At 34.0% G+C, this 21,636-nt stretch overlaps 1 protein-coding gene across 1 annotated transcript in view; it reads right to left on the bottom strand.

Moving 5' to 3' along the window:
• The window catches only part of MCCB (3-methylcrotonyl-CoA carboxylase), a 180,346-nt gene that overhangs the window by 146,933 nt on the left and 11,777 nt on the right, over positions 1–21,636 (bottom strand). The window contains exons 3-4 of the mRNA XM_089807641.1: positions 6,567–7,001; positions 6,332–6,422 (exon numbers count right to left, since the gene is read on the bottom strand). Coding sequence (XP_089663767.1) covers positions 6,332–6,422; positions 6,567–7,001 — 526 coding nt within the window. The remainder of the gene's footprint in view (positions 1–6,331; positions 6,423–6,566; positions 7,002–21,636) is intronic.

Here is a 21,636-nt window from a genome sequence, read left to right as displayed (position 1 = left end):
TATATATATATATATATATATATATATATATATATGTATGTATGTATGTATGTATGTATGTATGTATGTATGTATGTATATGTCTGATTATTATTATTACATACATACATACATACAAGATCATGTGATGGCTCTTTATTCACATATATATTGGCCATGTGTTCCTAATAGAAATCAGATATAACATGGATTATAGATCTAGAACAATATTAACTCAAAAATAAGTTACAGCATGCTAATTTGCTGTCACAAGATATTCCATATATCTATATATTCCTTTTTGAGCTCTTTCTCAAATATATTATATATTCCTATTCCATGCCTTATTGAGAATGTTTGTCTGCCTTTTATATCTTTATTTACTTAGAGAAAAATCTCTTCAAATGGACACAATTGTTTATTAATTAACTTAATTAATAGCATTACTTTATTTTCTCCTTTATCAATTGCTGAATATAATATGAATTTGAGTATTAATTTTGACCACTAAATTGTTGTTTGGTGATTTGTATTGCTTATGTCTACTGTTAACTATTATCCATATATATCTTCAGCCACAATTTTTAATTAGAAATGTATCCCTCTATATTTGATAGTTCTTTTCCTTGGACGCTTTGAGGCAACAATATTGCTGATGATATAAAACGATTAAGGCAATCACTTGTAGTTTATTTCGACAATGTTGATGCAGCAACCAAATTTATCATTCTCATATTACTTATTTAATTAATTAAGAATAATAACTAATTTACTAATTAATAATAAGAAATGATAGGTAATAATAAGAATGATAACTTATTTATTAAAAATTAAAGTTGGCTTTGTTTAATAAATATATATTTTGATTATAAAATTATTAATTCATAATTACACTTATTCAATCATTTATTTAATAATAATATATTCATTTATTAATTTATATATATTAATTAAATATTCAGACAGGGTTTATCGCAAGCACTAAAGATAGCATTGAGGGTAGATTACGTGATCAGGAAAGAAAGGACAACCTTCACATCAAAATCACACCCATTGTGTGGTTACTAACTAGTTTCAAAAATTCAATCAAGTGCCACCAAGAATTCGTATTTTTACAGATCTCCTAAACAAGCAATTATTGACTCTTGCAGTGGCAGCTTGCCAAGCATGCATGATGGAAAGGTATTCTATTATCACCATATTTTATTCATACATTAATAGCCCAAAAACACAAATAACGGAGTTTAAATCTTTGCAACATCATGTCTTTGACTGGCAAATCAAGGTAAACAAAGTCAGTTAGCAGGGCATTTCACAATTGGTATTTAAGTATCATATAGCTGGCAGATTCACCATTTCTCTGTCATCGATGAGGATCCATGCTGATTAAAGGTTCAGTATTCATCGAGGGATTCACAGATTTCAGAGCTAAGAAATGCATATCAATCATGGATGTTGGTTGTGCACAATATTGTCATTTTTAGAATAAAGTAGAAAAGAATTTAGCCCATTTTAGTTATACTCTTTTTACAGAAGAAGGGATGAGGACCTATTTCAGGCCATCTTTGTTCCATTGTACTTTTTCCCCATTTTTTCACCATTATTTCCGGAGTTAGAGATGAAAGTCTATTTTGGGCTGCTTTATTTTTTTAATGTTTCAACTTGTTTTACTTAATTGTCTGTTTTGTCTTTTTTTTTGCAGCTATAAGCATTTATATTTTTAAACATCAATTTTGTGGGATGATTATTTTTTGGATACAGCACTTGGAGATAAACACTACCTTTACTTCAAAATCACTACCATATACTTATATAACATATAATTATATAGGACATTCAAAAATCACTACCTTCACTTCAAAACAAATACAAAACACCTTACAAGAATCTTGTATAATAGACTATAAAAGCCTACAACCACCAAGGCTGACCACTAGTAACTAAAACCTGGCAACTCACCTCAAATAGAGGACAAACCAGCAAACAAAACAAGAAAACAAGCAAAAAAAAAAAAACCCTCCACTATTAGTAGCACTAACATATACATTATCGATTAGACAAGTACCATAACATAATTATGGCTGCTACCAAGAGTAGTCTTCGATCATTCTACAACTCTAGCGTACACTCCATTGCCAAACACTGAGACCAGCTCAATAAGGGAAAAAACACTCTTGATGCCAAGAAACATCATGCACCTTGAAGCTGACTTCTGCATTGCACTTATCAACAAACCATTTTCCAACAGCAGCATCATGAATCTACTAGATAGCTTCAACATCTTGTTATGAAATAGTATTTCCATATGTCATGTATGACCAAAGTCCACATAGAACTCTTCCAAATATCCTATAATCCACCCCTGATTCATGGACATCTTCCTACAACTAGAAGGTGACCTATTCTATCTCTATGCTCAAACATTGATGCCCGGTCTTACTTGACACGTAAATGTTAGAAATTAGGGCATCTAATTTAAGATGATGTCAAGAGAACATCATGCACCTTGAACCTCTTGATTATCGACGACTTCCACATTGCACTTATCAGCAAACCATTTTCCTACAGCAGCATCATGAATCCACTAGATAGCTTCGACATATTGTTATGAAATAGTATAACCATTGCCATGTATGGCCAAATTCCATATAGAACTCTTCCTAATATCCTATAATCCAGCCCCGATTCATGGACATCTTCCTACAACTATAAGGTGGCCTCTTCTATCTCTATACTCAAAAGCCGATGCCTCATCTTACTTGAAACATAAATGTTAGTCCCCTAAGAACAAATCACCTTTCGCTCCACCATCTTTCTCATTAACCCTAACCAAGATCCAAAATAGAAGCCCTAATGTCTACATTCATGATTAGCCTAGTTATACACCCTAATGTCCCAAAACTGCAGATTGGAATCCTGCAAGCCTTGCCAGCTCGATGTTGGGATATCCAACCGGTAATGGCCAACTTGACGAGATTGATCGATGTGATCCAAATCCCCAGCACTTCTGGCTCTGCAAAACCAAGGCGGGTGTACCTAATCCTGAACAACACACTTAAGCCCAGGCTGCCTATAGCAGATCGGTTAGAATGCAAATGCGATGAAAGTTTTCCTAACGGCAAGAATTATAGAAAACTTTTAATTTACAAATTACAAATTAGGAATAATGAATATATGAATGTTTTAAATAAAAGTAATTATTACAAATCAATATAACAAATGATTATATTAATTCGTCAAAGGAAAGAAATGAAATTATTGCTAGCATATGAATTATGAATCAAGAGTAATATTAATTAAATGGTCAAACGGAGTCAATATTATAAGTTGAAACGTACAACTTTGTAAAGTTCAATGTACTTAAACTATAAACAATTTTAACAATTCAGATGCGACGGATCAATTATATGAATGCAATTTAAACTAGTCTAGGATGCACTTTAACTCCTGCGGTATGGAGACAAACTAGACAAATACGGAAACAATTAAATATTTCACAATATCTATGTTTACCAAATTTTGCAATAATGACCCAGTCCACTTATCCGAATTTTAAAATGTTTATAGAAAATATATAAAAATATTTATAAAGGACACAACTTAATAATAATTTAAAACTCCAATGCAAATAAATAAAGTAGATATACTTATAGATTATGCTAGAAATAAAAATTGCACTAGAGACACTCCTTATGGATGATCCATCCAATGCATTTCAATCCCAGAATCACCTATAAATTTGCTCAGTAATCTAGAATCCACGAGCTTAGTTCAAAAAATTCATTCATTTACCAATGAAGGAATATAATATATCAAAGTGCATAAGATATGTAAAAGTTTAATATGAATATGAATTGTAGGAATTATATTTCATTTGATTTACATTTCCTATATATAGATGAGTAAATGGTTAGGTTGTCACCAAACCATTGTGTCTTTTCAATAAAAAACTAATTGCTTATACTTAGCTATAGAGTTTTGTAAATAGATATTTTGTCAATCGATAACTATTATGAAACAAATAGGGACCTAGATTAATGAGGTGTCACCCAGTCTTCATTAGGAATAAAACGAGTAATCTGCAATGATATTGCAACGAGCGGCAGTTTCCATGCTCGATACCCACATGAGCTCCTTTACATACTCCTGCTTCCCTCACGCGTCTACACTCAGGCTTCTAGGTGACTCCTGTGAAGTGCCATTTATTGTTCCGCAAAGATAATTTATGCTTTCTAAAGGTGACTCGTGTCCTTATTCTCCAAATTCACATGGTCTTCTCATTTCAACATGCGCCTTCATTGGACCAGAAACAAAAACAGAGTAATGTTAGAAATATGTGTGATATATGACACAAAACTCCTATCCGCACCTGTAGGCCTCGAGAATTTGGAGCAAATATCAAATGATAATCAACGGTTCTCTGCATGAAGAATTACATCAGTCCCTTACTATCTGTGAAGTAGTGTCTTTCATATTGCCGTCTCAATGAAATTCCATTCTGTAGGTTTCCTTCATCGATTTGTGTCTGGAAATTCATCGTTGCCTTCCATACTTATCCAACACTGTTCATTTTCTATATTGAATTTGTTTTCTCGGAGATTGCTGTTGCTTTTACCTTTGTGTTGACGTATGAAGGATTGCCGCTTCAGTAGATTGCTTCACAAGTATGGAGAATTTAAATAGGATTTCAATATTTGTTATACAACCCTCTATAAATTATAGTAATTACTTTCAGACAGGGACGGTAAGGATGTTGCTTTTCACCATCTATGGGCTCCCACATGCTGTATTTCTTCAATCTGTAGGCCTTTCCCTATTTGAAAACTTCTCTATAGATAAAAATCTTCGAACCACATCTGGTAAGATCTCCAAAAGAGGGACAATTGTTTTGATGCAGAGACAATATGTTATCACTCCATACGCATGCATCAAAACATTATCTAAAGTATGTGGAATGCATGCTCTTTTACAGATAAGAATTCCTGTCCAATCTTCTCATCGGAATTCATATTCCTTCAATACCTGTTGTTCCATCGATTGCTAATGATTACTTTCAAATCTAGAAATTTCTGTTATAATGAGATAGTTCAGACATTTGCTGACGGTTCAACTTCCTCTTTCTGCTATTTGATGATGTTTTTAGAACTATTTGCTAATGGAAACGTTGACTGGGAGTCCTTTGTTGATTGTCATGTCTGCTGTAAAAACTGTATGCAGAAGGGATCATCGCTGCTCTTTTTATTTTACTATTATATTATTCAGTTTTCACAGATGAATATTTCTTATTTAGATTTGCAATTTCCAACTTCAGAATTCGGAATTCAGGCTTACAGGCATCCAGTTCATCTTCATACAGCATTGTCAAGGATTTGCCCTTATAACTATCCCATCCTGAAAAATTCTCCAACTGCAATTTACATGATATGATTTTGGCTCTGCAGACATTGGTTTCCATTTGTGCAAGCTCCAACAAGTTTTCAAATTTTGGATCTGAATCTCTTTGCCCTCTAAATCGTTTGAGCAGATTAAAATGACCTTCTCAAAGCATTTATTTGAGAATCTGCCTGCTTCTTGCTTTTATGCATAGCCTCCTCATCCTTTTGGTGTGAATTGCTATTCCACGAGCATATATCTCCTTTTTATTCTGATGCAAGTCAATATAATGTCAGACATCCTCTATCAAGAGTGTATTATATCCATTCATTGTGAAGGATGCAGTGGCACACTAAAACATTTTCAGATCCTTGGCATTGATTTGTAGCATTTCTTGTAAGTTCATTTCCTTCAGTATTGCCAGACACTGCTAGAACATAATCTGATCCGGGATCAAAAGCTTAATGTCCTCCCTGCTCAGCTTTATCAAGGTAGAGAAATGTTCCTATATGCACAATACAACTGTAACTGAATAATTATAAGTATAGCGGTAGCACATTTGAAAACAAGGATTACACCTAGTGAATATGAAGATTCTCCCCTTGGCATGTCATTTAGGACTCTAATTTTTGCAAAATTTAGAGTTCCATCACAACTGACAACCAGAAAAGCAGGAATCCCTGCGTTGTTTTAGAGTAAATAGTAATCATGATTCATACACAGTATTTTGGATAGAAGTGGAATCTTTTACACAAAAAAACTAACTTTTCTACATATACACACAAGTCTTCTTGCCGGAAACAATAAAAAGCTCAAAACATGTTTGCAATCCTCCAACCAACAACTTGAATTTCCTAAAACATAAAACTGTGCTTACACAAAGACAGAAGTTTGACTTCATAAATAACATGTATTAAATTCAACGTATATACAGAGCATGGCATTGTAGATTGATATGAAAGAGTGAAAAAAGAATTACCATTGGCGTAATGATCAGAGACACCAGATGTTTTACAATGCACCAATGCACCCCCTAAATCCTCTGCAGAAACTTCTTCTCCAGTTGCAGCCTAGCACAAATTATGCATCTTGGGATTAATCTAAACATGTTAAAATTCAAAAGAAATGCCCCATCATGAGAAAATTACTGTATGTAATTTGACTCTCCATGTAAACAGAAGGCAATATTAATATATCATGCATTTAAACAATACCTTGACAAGTGGAGGTCCAGCTAAGAAAATAGTGCCATTTCCTTTAACAATCACACTTTCATCTGCCATTGCAGGAATATAAGCTCCTCCAGCAGTGCAAGAACCTAATACCAAAGCAATCTGTGGAATTCCTGCAGCTGACATCTGTGCCTGATTGTAAAATATTCTTCCAAAATTATCTCTGTCTGGGAAAACATCTGCTTGTCTTGGAAGATTAGCACCACCACTATCAACAAGATATATACATGGTAATTTACACTCTGCAGCAATTTCTTGGGCCCGAAGATGCTTCTTAACAGTTATAGGATAATAAGTGCCGCCCTTAACTGTTGGATCATTGGCTACAAACATACACAACTGCCCATTGACTGGCCCTATGCCCGTGACAATCCCTCCAGAAGGTAAAGGTTCGTCATATAACTCATGTCCTGCAAGCTTTATATTGCCATTGCATTAAAAATAGGAATCCAGAAGGTAAAGGTTTGTCATATAACTCATGTCGTGCAAGCTTTATATTGCCATTGCATTAAAAATAGGATTGTTTGCATTATATTAAAATTGGAAAAGTGATTAAATGGAAAAAACTTTTCTTATTCCTGGTGTTTTTTGAATGAGAAATATTAGTTCTATTATAATTCCGAATAGGCACACCTAAAAGACAACCTCAAAACATAAAAGGAGTAATTTAACAATAAATCATAAAAGAAAAGTGATTAAATGGAAAAAAAATTTCTTATTCCTAGTGTTTTTTGCATGACAAATATCAGTTCTATTATAATTCAGAAGGAGTAATTTAACAATAAATCATACTCTGTACCTAAAAGGTAAGCCTATTTACAAACCATTTAGCAAGAAGAATGTATATTATAGAAGATGTACCCTTGAAACTGTACGCTTAAGTTTCAATAAGAACTAAGCATCCAATAAAAACCAAAGAACAAAAACAAAAGTGATAAACAAATATTTCATCCTGCCCATATACCTTGTACATGTAAAGCAAGAATATGGACAACTGACTTGTCTGACTTTTGTTCTAAAATAAATCAAGAGACACAACTATAAGATGAGCACTCAAACCACAATTAGGAATAATTGCCACTATAATCTATGTTACCAGATCCACCTGCAGGTACAGAAAGGTGAACACAAGTGAGGTTGATCTAGGGAGACTCATGAAAACCTAGAGCAAATCCATCCATTTTTTTGCCTTCTTTTCTACCTTACATGTTGCCTCTAAAATTAAATGAAAACGGTGTGCTGCAGGCCACAAGGTGCACTGCCCCTTGACCCCATTTCCTCCAATCCCCTATGAAGTTGTGGGATAAGGAGCCAAAGAAAACTCACTTGGATGCTTCCACTAAACATGTTACAGTTGTGTTTGAAAGTGAGCGCACTTCTAATGCGAATGGCAATGGCACAACTCGATGCAGGAGCATCCTGGGTTGCCTTGCTATCCTGCTCGTCTTTGTGCATTTTGTCAGTCATTGTCGAGTTGCAGTTATTGCCAAGTTCCTGTATTGGACGAGCGCAATTATTGTCAAGTTGCAGTATTGGCCAAGTTCCTTCTTTGGCCGAGTTTTGTGGTTGCCGAGTTTTTGCTTTGGTCAAGTCCAATTGTTGTCGAGTTCCTTCATGTGCCAAGTGAGCTCGCTGGTTTGCTAATGCTCGGTTCCTTCTTTGACCGAGCTTGTCTATGATTGGTTCTTAGTATGAGCCGACTTGTTTATTTAATGAGTCATGAATTTAATATATGGATTGTGCATTGGGATGCATGCAGACCGTTATAAGGTCGGCCTTCTCTTATGTAAAGATCTAGAATCTTCTGTAAACTATTTTGGCAAGTATAAGTAGAAGTGTATAGGCTTAGGTTAAGCAGTGCTTAGAGAGTTTGTAAAGAGATACAAATGATCATAAAGGAGCGAGTCTAGAGTTAGAATTTGTAGAGATCATGGATCTTGAAGTTGTAATTTGTAATCAACTTGTATTGGCCGCAACCTAGAAGGCCTCACAGCAGGGCATGTTTGCGATTAATTTGATGAATCAATAAAGATATTGTTGTTTCTTCTTTCCTTGGTGTTGTTCTCTGTTATTTGCTTCCGTTGTGTTAACTCTACAGGGTGTTCGGATAGTTAGGTGTGCCTTTGGCCCTAATTTTCAATCATCCCTGCGTCACTACTTGTGTTCTTCATATGTTCCTAAATCATCTAATGTCAATAATAATGTTGGTGTTGATGATCTAGAAAATCCTTATGCCAGTAAAAATTGATTGTTAAACATGATATTATTGTTTTAGTGTTGATCTTGAAGTTTGAATGAAGAATTTTATACTTTTGTCATTTATGCTTCAATCAATATGGAGTTTAAGGTGGTTTTGTTGACAAGCCTGAACAAAGATTTGTACCACAACAGCTCATACACTAAATAATACCTTCTACCTTAAACAAAATCTCCTTGAACTTACCAATTTGATTTTCAGTTTGACTTTGAACTTACCAAGTGCACATAAGTTACTAATGGAGGTGTGCCTAAGCATGCACGATGAGGTTACTGCTTTAGCTTAACTCTTTTAAGACACTCAAATTAGACCAGTGTGTGAATAAACCCCTCTTCAAATTGTAAGGGGAAGGTCCTTGAGATCTAAAACTACGCCAAACCTCAGTTATAGACAGTCTAAACCATTATAAACAATAAGCAATATTTTCAAATATTATAAATAAAATCAATTAATCTAGATACACAAATAACTAATACCAACAATTTGATGCAAACAAGATTTGAACGAAGAAAATACAATAAATCAAACTTAAGAGATGATAAATGAAACAATTTTTCAACAGCATAAGCCTAACATCAACTATCATTAAGAATGTCTTATGCTCAAATCATTTATCTAATGAATTTATGCTTTGGTATGGTTGTGTTTGGTATCGTGCCTATTGATTATGTTGAGAAGTGACCCTCCTTTGGTAAAAAGGAATTCAAGATTATTATTGGTGAATCCCCTTCGGAACCTAAAAGATGAAAGACTAATGTGAAAGGATAAGAGATCACTATTATATCAAAAGAAGAAGAGAAGGAAGAAGAGGAGAAGGAAAAGAATGATGTGTCTCCATCTGAATCAAACTCCATTGATCCCGATGTAGTTCAGAGTGTGTTGGAGGATGGTGATTTGGAAAGAATTGGTGAAATGTGTTATGTCTGCTCTTCGACTAGCAGGTAAAAAACTGAAAATGCTTTAACTGATAATTTGTATGGATGTTTTTAATGTCTCTTTTTTGGGATTGCCCTAATTTTTGCCCAACAATCATAAACTCCATTAAACTAAGATTTGTAAGATAGTTAGAACTATTAATTTACCAGTTAAAATGTCTTTTAACAAGTTAAACTCTGATTTAGGTCTTGCAATCACCATTTAAGGAACAAGTGCACATATATACATATATATAAATTAATTATATTGTAAGTGCAATATAATCAGTCTTAAGATTTACAAATCAATAAATAAATAGATAAATGTGTCATAACCATAGTGAGGAGTGCATAAGAAGACATGATGAGGCACCTTTATTGTCACTGCCCCAGGCCAAAGGGAAAAAAATTTGTCCCTCTTGGCCCCATATTTTATGGGGATGGTGTACCTAGCGAAATCATTATATCATTCTCCTCCACTCTATCTTATTCCCTTCACATGGATAAGGTCCTTTAACTATCGTATAAACTCTACCATATGGGTTGGGGAAAAGATTACAATAGGATGTCCTAACTCAACCCCAGGCCCAAGAGTGGAATCTCTTATCCCTCTTGGCCTCATGCTTCATGAGGTGTACCTGGTAAGATCTCGTCATTCTCCCTTATTGCAATTACTTCCAATCCATGTAGACTATCATTCACAAATTGTGACTTTGTATAAAGTGGCCCATGCTCATTCCGCTGTAGGCCTTATCCTCTTGCCTTTATATGATGCATCTCAGGCCTATTTCACCACAAGACTTATCCCTTGCCTTTTTATGATGTAGCATGGCTCATTCCACTACACAACTTATACCTTGGCTTTGTATGATGTAGCATGTCTCATTCCACTGCGAGACTTACCTATCTTATGAGGAAGCAATATAATTCAATCAAAAATATAAATACACATAGTATTCTACCCAAGTGACATATTCCATAAGTCCATATATCAAACTATAGATATGAATCAACAAATATCTAAATATAAACACAATGCATCCTATCTCAAAAGTATGATACTATATGAATATTAATTGTGAGTAATATAAGCAGTAAAGTACTAACTATGTGTACTTAGTGATGAGCAATAATAATTACTATTTCATGAATATAAAATACTAATACCACATAACGCAAATTATCTATTCTTATGATTGTTGTCAGTATTTTTCCTTCTTTCTTTCTATTCAATGATTATTTCCTTGAATTTGTTGATGACTCTCTAGCAATCTCTTATTTAATATCTTTATCTAATGTATTTTTTGGATCTTCCCTATTTGGCTTCTTGTCCTCCTTTAATGAAGCTATTCTCTTTTAAATTTCCTTTGAGTGCAAGGAATTACACCCTTCCAATTGTAGAACGTCTTATGAAACAGTCACATCCTTTTGTTATGAAAAGATATATATGTTTGATAGTTACTACTCCTTTCACTTCCTATCTCTCACTTCTCAAATTTGTCTTTACTACTTTTCAGTTCTTCACATTTTCCTTTTGAGATTTGCAGATCTTCATATCTTATTTTCTTATTTCCTTCTCCCTTAATATTTCAGATCCCTCCTTATACTTCACTAAATTTGGTCTAGATCTCTTCTACTCCTTTCTTCCCCCTTCTATTTGACCCTTCTTCCCCTTTGTATCTTTCCATGTGAGGGAGAGGTCATCCCCCTTCATCATGTTTGCCTTTTGCGAGTCACAGTCCTTTGTAATTTTCCCCCCTTCAAAGAGTCACATCCCTTCATATAATTACAACCCTTCCAGAGAGTCACAACCCTCCATAATCACAAACCCTTTGAAAGAGTTACAACCCTTCAACATTGATGTCTTTTAAGAGACTCACTTCCTTATTTTCTTCACATTCCTTTCTTCTTCTATTAATCCCTCTTTAATTTATTGCTCTCCTCTTCTTCCTTCCTCTGTATCCCATTTCAAATTAACTCTTCTCCATCTTAAATTTTATTTTGAGCAATTTGTAACTCTGTGTTACATATCTTTTGACCTTTCATAAAATTTCATTCATTTATTCTTTCATTTGTATTTTATTTTTATTTTTATTTTTCTTATTTAGTATTATTTTCTCCACCCTTCCCTAAAATTGTTTGTCCTCGTGCAATGTCGTATTTATATAAATCGCCTAATGTAAGTAACTTCAGCGACGCAATTCTAACAACTGTCTCAACTTGCAAATTTGAATCCAATAACCCAAATTTATGAATGGCAAAGTTTGTAATCTTTTATAAGTGCTCTCTTAAGAGAGAAGGAACTAAGTTTGCACAATAGCTTGTCTTCATTATGATCTCAAATTTAAATTTATATCTTTCGATTCACAATAGCTTATTCTCTTATTCTAGATCAACACAAAACTAGAACCACATATAGAGTATAAACTTGAAAATATGAAGTATGTGCATGAATATATGGAGATACAAAGTATACACATATATGCATGAAAACATGGAGCATACACAACATATGCACATTGATGCATGGAGACACAAACCATACACAAAGAATACACACAATTATTGAATATAAGGATTTCTCATTCATCTTTTACCCTGCAAGATGGCAAGATCATGCTCTAAAACCACCTACAATGCCCCCTTTTTGGGATTGCCCTAATATTTGCCCTAGAATCACAAATTTCATCAAAATAAGATTTGTAAGATGGTTAACAATATAACTTTACCAATTAAAATGCCTTTTAACAAGATATATCATGATTTGGGTCCTTTAATCACCATATAAGGAACAAGAGCACCTATATATAAATAATTATAACATACATGTAATATAATAAGTCTTAAGCTCTACGAATAAATAAATAAATAGATGCATGTGCCATAATCGTAGTGAGGAGTAAATAGGAAGACTAATGAGCTACCTTTATTGTTAATGCCCTAGGCCCATGGGAAGATACTTTGCTCTCCTTAGCCCCGTAGCTTATGGGGTTTCCATACCTAGCAAAATCATTATGTCATTCTCCTCCATCATTCCATCTTATTCCCTTTGCATGGCTAAGGTCCTTTAACTAATGTGTAAACTCTATCATATGGGTTGGGGGAAGGATTACAATAGGGTAACCTGACTCAACCTTAGGTCCAAGAGCAAAATCTCTTTGTCCCTCTTGGCCTCATGCTTCCTAAGATGGTGTACCTAGTGAGGTCTCACAAATTCCACTTTTGCAATTACTTCCCATCCATATGGAGTATCATTCACAAATAGTCCCTTTATATGATGTAGCCCATGCCCATTCCACTACAGGCCTTATCCCCTTGCCTTTGTATGATGCAACTCATGCCCAATTCACCGCAAGAATGACCCCTTACCTTTGTATATTAAAGCATGGTCCATTCCACCGTAGGACTTATCCCTTACCTTTATATGATGTAGCATAGCTCGTTCCACCACGAGACTTACCTATCTTGCGAGGAATTAATATAATGTGCAATTTAAAATATAAATACACATAGTATGATACCTAAGTCACATATTCCTTATCTCCATATAACAAACTGTATTTATGAATCAACAATTATCTAAATATAAAAACAATGCATCCTATCTCAGAAGTATGATGCTTCATGGATGTTTGTTGTATCATAAGCAATCAAGTATTAACTATATGTACTTAGTAATGAACAATAAAAATTACTATGTCATGAATATCAAATACTCATACTAAAATCTATTCTAATGATTCTCGTCTATATTTTTCCTTCTTCCTTTCTATTCATTGATTATTTCCTTGTCTCCACTGATGATTCTCTAGGAAGATCTTTATCTGTGTTTTTTGGATCTTCCTTCTTGGCTTCTTGCCCTTCTTTAATGAATTCCTTCTATTTTATATCTCCTTTGGTGCAAGGAGTCATACCCTCCCAATTGTAAATACTCTGATAAAAGGATCACACCCTTTTGTTATGAAAAAATGCATATATTTGATGGTTATTGCCCCTTTTACTTGCTATCTCTCACTTCTCAAATTTGTCTTTACTACTTCTCAGATATGCACATAACCCATTTAGGATCTGCACATCTTCTTCTAGATCTTTATATCTTATTTTCTTATTTCCTTTTCCATTCTTATCTCAAATACCTCCTTATACTTCTTCTATGAATCTGATCTAGATCTCTTCTACTTCTTTCTTTCCCCTTCCATTTAACCCTTCTTCCCCTCTATATCTTCCAATGTGAAGGAGAGATCACACCCCTTCATCAATGTGTCCTCCTTTTGGTAAGAATTACAACCCTTCATAATTGTCCATCCTTCAAAGAATCACAACCCTTCATAATTACAACCCTTTCAAAAAGTCACAACCGCCCTTTGAAAGAGTTACAACCCTTCATCATTCATGTCTTTTAAAAGAGCTACGTCCTTATTTTCTTCACATTCCTTTCTCCTTATATTAATCCTTCTTTAATTCCTTGCTCTCCTCTTCCTCCTTCCTCCGTATCCCATTTCAAATTAACTCTCCACCCTTTTAATTCTTATTTTTAAGGATTCAAGACTCCTCATTACATATTTTTTCGACCTTACATTAAATTTAGTTAATTTATATTATATTCTATTAATCAACTCATTCATTCATTCTTTCATTTATATTTATATTTTACTTTTATTATTTATTACTAATTTCTCATTCCAAAGAAGGGACATCACAATGTTATTGTTTCTATTATTTACAGTGTGTTACTGGAAAATATGGTAAAAGTTGTTGAGGAAAATTTGTGACAAGATGTTTTGAAGGACGAAAGTTTAAATATGTGATTAGGAGGAAATGTGCTAGTGCAAAACATACATTATCTAAACATATTAGTGAGACAAGAAAATGTATAAAGGAAATGTTTGATATTTATCGATATTGTCTCTTGCGGCCTACTTGTGTTGATAATTTCAAAAGAGTAATTTTATTGAGTCTGAGTTGAATGAGATTGGAATAAGTTCCAATTCTTTCAAGGATAAAGGTGGTCAACGGAGAATCAGAGTTGGTGAGTTGCAGTTTGAGTTGTCCGTTTAGAGACAATGAAAGGATGTGGTCAAAACTTTCTGCCTGGTGAAGAACCAGTTGAGGTTCACTTAGAACATCTTTGATGCAGAAGATTATGAATGACAATATCGGTCTCTAGATTGGTCATTATCATTTGATCGATTGGTTCAACATGACAGTTTGTCTACTCAAATAAGTTTTGTTGTAGATGCTTGGAAGAAGAGTCTTTTAATTACAAAAGAGAGGTGCAAGAGAAAATTTCTTGTCAAGTATATTATTTTTACTTGAATGATGTTAGTTGGCCCTTGTCATTGTTGGCAAGGGAAGGAGAAAGTGTAGAGGAAAATTATTAATAGAATAACTTAGGGGGAGTTTTTGGAAGTTTTTCTTGGAGTTTGTTTGTTTTTGTTGTTTTGTCATCAACGCCAAAGGGATAGATTCTTGAGATGTCGTTGGCATTGTTGTCATTAGTGTTAGAACTCATATACTGGATGGTTGTGCTCTAAGGGCCCGTTTGGTTGCTAAAATATGATTTGAGAATTGGCATTCGGAATCCTTGATTTGGGATTGTGGAACTTGAAAATTACACTTTTGAGAATTTGATTTGGGATCATTTGGTTCATCAAGAATTCATAATGCCAAAAGACATTTCCCCCATTTGGTTGCACATTTCTAGAATTAAAATATCACTAAAATAGGCATATTTTAAATTTTACAAACCCCAAATCTGAGATGAAAATAAAGAAGACTTCCATGTTAAACAAAGGTTTTTGACTTAATTGGGAACACTAGAGATCAGTTGTGCAAAGAAACACAAGAGTTGCAATCGATACCTGCATTCTTGTCTAGCTCGCTTACCTTAAGGAGTAAGTTTTTTTTCAAACAATTTGTTCTTTAAACATGATTTTGGGGGGAAGACCATTTCTCCTCATTGCTTTAGAGCAGCCCAAATCTCCAGACTATCAATTGCATATGGATAGTCTTCTATCACAAGATTCACTCCATGAGGTGTCGCTAAGTCTCCAACTGTCATCCCTCATAGCTTAGAATTATTTGTATTCAATACATAATACTTGGTAATAGAGAGTCATATAGAAAAAAAAATAACAGCGTAACTTTTGATTAGATCGGCGGGCAAGCCTTGTTCATTTAGTTTCCACTATTTATATGCCTTAGTTTCCACTGTTTATATGCATATCGGAAAGGTATGAATCTAGCTTCAATAACAACATTCGCATTAATCAAAATCTGCCAAGCAGATTGGTTAATGTCCATGGTGTCAATATAATGAGGGACCAATAATTTATGGACGGGGTGCATTTTGCTTAGCCGCCTTTGAGTAGAAATGATGGAAGCCTTGATGATGGCGTGAGTTCTTAGCCTGCAAGGAGAATAGAAAAATTAATCATCGTGTAGAAGTTGAATAGTCCAAAGAGCAAGCGAACATCAAAAAAAACAATTTCAATTAATTTGGAATGCTCATTTTTATCAAATTGGAATTAAAATGAGATTTAGAGAAATTCCACCTATTTAGATGGAATACCAAATCCCGAATTTGAGAGTAAATGGAGATACCAAATTCTATTTTTTTCCAAATCCAATTCCAATTTTGCACACCCAACAGAAAATTAATTTTTTTTTGGAATTACATGCCAATTCCTATCTAATTCTGGCAACCAAATGGGCCCTAAGTGTTGGACAAATGCAGCATATTATGATAATGAATTATGTGTGGATGGTCATCCTTGCTCTAGCAAGGGTGATAGAGGAAGAGATTCAATAGCTGCCCCAGCTAACTTTGCACACCTAGATCTCCTAAACCATAAGCCAAATTATGTCAATTTTTTTGGTGTACCCCCTAGGTGACTCGAGCTTAAAGATAAGGTTTCAGCGTTTGGACATTTATGCATCTCTCTCTAGAGGTGGTGGAGTGCGAAGTGGTCGAAAAGTGTCATTTTAAACCACTTGCTCAATATTCATTAAGTTCACCCCCCAATAGCTACTCACCCAAAAAAAGAGTACTTGTGGCACAAATGGACCAATCAGCAACCAAGAAAGCTAAAAAATAATCAACTATTAGTACATGTGTGATTGAGTATTAGGACATGCGTTATCTTTTTTTGGGTTTTTTAAAAGTAGTAACTAGGGGGTATCTATTACAAAACCCTCACAGTCAATGGACCCCCTAATGGTTATTGAGCTTCTTCCCCTATATATGTTTGGTACATCTATAGAATTCAGTTAGTACAAAATTATGAAGATTGGATAGCTATCATTGTTTGTTGTGTTCAAAGCTTATTTTAGGTATATCTTTGCTATTCAGATATTCATGCAATATGGTTGAAATATTTTGGTATGTCAGCTGTTCTCATTTTGGACAAGTGCTACTTAGTGTCATCCCTCAGCTGGTGCTAAAGTTTGCGGAGAATAAGACTTGATCTTAGTTGTGGCATCCTCATCGGCTCCGAGATATATCTCATATGTAATATTTCGATGATTGTGCAATGTAGCATGTTTATCTTATGTATGACCTATCTTTAGGTCCCCTAATGGCATGGTATGAAGATCTCTTATGTGCAACATATCCTTTACGTCCAATGCCAAGCTGTTGAACTTTATTGAATATCTCAAGATTGCTTTTTGTATTCATGACGACATGTTTTTGCTAGTCTGACTTATTTCTATTGATCAACACATATGTATAAATAGATATGACTTGAGTAAATATGAGTGTGAGTAAAAAGTGATATGATTTGAGTAAATATGAGTGTGTGTAAAAAGTGATATGATTTGAGCATGGATATATGAATGAATGCTTGGTGTGAAGTGTGCAAGCAGAGTAAGACGCACAAAGGACAACACTAAAGGAAAAGGAAAGCTATCAACAAGAAGTATTCATTGTTGCAGCGAGTGTTGAAGGTTGGCAAAAGATTCCTAACTAGATCTGTTGCAATCAATTGCTATTGTGCTATTAATTGGAACTCTTTCATGCATATGCAAATGCAACATTATTGTTCACATTTTGTCTGTAAGGCTTTTTTTGTAATCAGTATTTTTTATATAAAGGGCAGTTAGCCCAACCACACAATGAACCTTACCTGCAATAAGAAAACTGGCAGTGTGCCCTTGTTAAAATCACCTTAGCTGGTGCTCTATTTGTGAGGGTTAGCTTCTACTTGATTTTTCCCACCTTGAGTTTCCACATTAATTTTGGTGTTCATGGTGTATGGTGTGTATTTTCTTATCTATTTTTAATATCTGAATGGTTTAAGATTGCTCCAAATTAATTAAGTATTTGAAAAAGTGTTTTAAGATAACCATTGCACCCCCCTTCTCAGTTATCTGGCCTGTTCATGCCTATCAATAGCAAAATTGAAAATTGTCGCACAAAAAGAGGAAGGATTCCATAGAAGTCAATAATGTATACACCAGATATAAGGTTGATCCTAGATTCACTGGTCCTGCTCAACATGGTTGTCCAATGAACTTATCCAAAATGCATTAGAATCAATTAAGAGTATGCCATCAATATAGTGTTTCAATACATTTATAATTCACATGTCTTAAATGGGTGTAGAAGTGGCATAGATCAAAAACTCAATTGGCTTGACCTGGACTCAATTCTGCAGAAAAAATCAGTAAAACTTTGCAAAACTAATTATTAAAAAATATATAAATTCATAAAATAAACTTGGAAGTACATAAAAGCTCATTGACAAAATTTATTTGGACAATGTGATGGCAAAATACCTGAATTTTATAAAATAAACTCTGCTTATTCATGTTTTCAAAACCTGTATAGGTGGATGGAACATCCAAGTTCCAACCAAGCTACTAAAGTCCTCTGATTTTCAATGATGAGATCAATTGTAATCTTTCCAAACCCATCTCCCTCGAATAGCTGCATCCTACTGTCCTGTCTCTCAAAAAAGACGAGGACAAGATGCCGAGATTGGATGGGTTTTCCAATAACTTCTACAAAAGGTATCGGGACATTGGTTCTACTGACCTTGCTTTTGTGAAACACACCTGATCTCAAAGTTACCTTGTAGGCTCATCATCTACTCTTATTTTGCCATAACTATCAAAGGAAAAAATTCAAAAAAGTCAGTAGATTTCAACTCATCTCTCTTTGGAACTGTCCATACAAAATTCTCACCAAATAATGGTTAATAATCTGAAATACATCCTGAGCCAGTTGATTTATGAGGAGCAAGGAAAATTTATGCCTGACTAGATACATGAAAACAATATCGCTGTCATCAAAACCCTTCATTCAAGCAAGCAATAAAATGCAATTATTACCATCTGTTGAGTTTCTGAGGACCACTGCAAATGTACTAAGCACCACCTATTTGGTATGTGAACACTTACATTTATATGGAGTATAAACCATGAACCAAACATCTCCCTTCTTGAAACATGTCTATTCGTTAAGCAGATAATTAATATAATAATATATTTAATCATATTCATATATATATATATATATATATATATATATATATATATATATATATATATATATATATATATATATATATATATATATATATATATGTTTATCTAACAGAAGCTATCAAACATCAACAATCTCTCTTAGCTAGGGAGGATAAACAAACGTAAGTTACCTTAAAGTAATATCAAGTTAGCAAGATTAAGGATATCTTTGATCATAAGACATCAATCATTTTGATATCAAGAGTATTAGTCTCCTAAAATATCAATGATATTCACCAAGTACTCAAAAGGTTTTGATATCACATCCGATATCAAGAGTCTTGCTCTCCCAAAATATCAATGATATTCACCAAGTATTCAAAATACGGTTTGATATCACATCTGATATCAAGAGTATTGGCTTCCCAGAATATCAATGATATTCACCAAGTATTCAAAATAAGGTTTGATATCACATATGATATCAAGAGTATTGGCCTCCCAGAATATCAATGATATTCACCAAATACTCTTTGAGTAATGGCCTTCTAGAATTTTCAAATGCAAGACATTCAACATATACTCATTTTTTTTGATCTCATAATACAAGTTATTGTAAGATCGTCACCTTACAATAACTTCTGCAAATACAAGTGACATCATTTGGAAGTCGTCGCTTCCTCATGATGTACATAGGGGGTAGGCCCATTAAAATCACATAGTCATGAGGTATATTCATGAATCACAGTCCTCTTGACTACTACAATTTATTGATCACTAAAGAATCCATCTCAACATTGTTTACTCCCTCTGAATCAATATGACTGAGATCACCAAAGGTTGATTGAATCATATCCTATATCTTCTCCCTCTTTTTCAAGGTTGTCTCTAATGAAATGCCAGTCTCCCTCTGAATCTCAAAATCCCTTTTTTTCTCTTATATTCTTCCATGTGAACTTTACCTCTCTTCCTTCCAAAATGTAAATTGAATATTTTTTCTTCTTTTAATGTAAGGGATCTTCTTACTATTGTTTTAACCCTTTCACCTTTTAGTCTTTGATGGCTACAAAGGACTAGTCTTGCATTCAAATAATCTTTGTGCTTCTATATGTATTTCCCAATCATGTGTACATATATTTACTTATGATTTTAAGGAGGCAGAACATCAAACCCATCATTTTTCTTATATATTTCTTCTCTAATTCATTGCAGATTTTATTGCTTGACATCTCACTTTGCTTCACTCTCATCAACCATTGTGTTTGATCGAATAAAATGAAGACATTTAAAGTTTAGATCAGATTCTTGTTTTTACAATTTGCTAAATTCACTATATATACGAAAGAGTTATTTTATTTAACACCCTTGAAGTCACTTGCTTTCAATATATATTGTTCACTTAATAAAGTTGACAATTATAACTGGTGACAAATTAATATGCAAAGCATCTATCACCGATCATTTCAAATGTATACAATCAATGCTTATATTCAAATCTTCTAATATCTTGTTTTTAGAACCAATCCACCACATGTTTCTTTGTGGGACCCACTACACTTCACTAACCATTGATATCATGTACTTCCCAGCCCGTACTTCATAGTGAAGGGGTGTTGGCTAATGGAGACCCAATTTTGTTTGTATAGATGTGATTACAAACAATGAAGTGAAGATTACATGGAATGATGTTTGAATGTAGTGTTGACTATTTTCATTTATTTGATTGGGGGCTTATTATATTCAAAGTTTCCCATGTCATCGATGTACTTTTGATTATAATGGTTTATACACATACACACCTTATCCCCTATAAATCTTATGGTAGTTTGATCACAAATGAATAGTGTCCACGTGGGACATGCATTGAAATGTGATATAGTTCATTTTCATCTTATGTGATTCTATAACTTTATAACAAGTGTCAAATTGTCTCCTAACCATACATAGTTCTAATCACCGACATGTTCACCCTTATATCTCTAATCTTATCCACTAACATTGCTCAGTCAATTCTTGTTGACTTGTGTTGTCCCTTGTTAGCACCTGTTTGTTTGATATATTTTGCAATATTCCAAACCCTTAGTTGACCACCTTTATGCATATATGTGTGATTTCTCCGCATCACATTCCTCTATCCAACCAAGTGGCAAGGTCTTTATTTCATCACTAGTCAATGACCCATCTCCTACATTATTATTCTCCTCACCATAAATCTCGACATCAAGACAAAGAGGTAGACCAATAAAACGTTGGCTTTTATAACTTGGTCGGCTCTATGCATTATGGATTCCTTTCACTCCCCTTAAACATTAGATGTCTTTTGATTGGTTCGCTATCATTTAAAGTATCGATGGGGTATGCTTATTAGCTTTGTTCGGTCCCTTATCTTTATTATGAATTTTTTGCAACTCTA

The sequence above is a fragment of the Cupressus sempervirens genome, chromosome 10 (genome assembly GCF_028749045.1).
Source record: "Cupressus sempervirens isolate cs-2001-9-10 chromosome 10, ASM2874904v1, whole genome shotgun sequence".
In the NCBI taxonomy this organism is placed as follows: Eukaryota; Viridiplantae; Streptophyta; class Pinopsida; order Cupressales; family Cupressaceae; genus Cupressus; species Cupressus sempervirens.
This window is presented reverse-complemented; position numbering and strand designations above follow the sequence as displayed.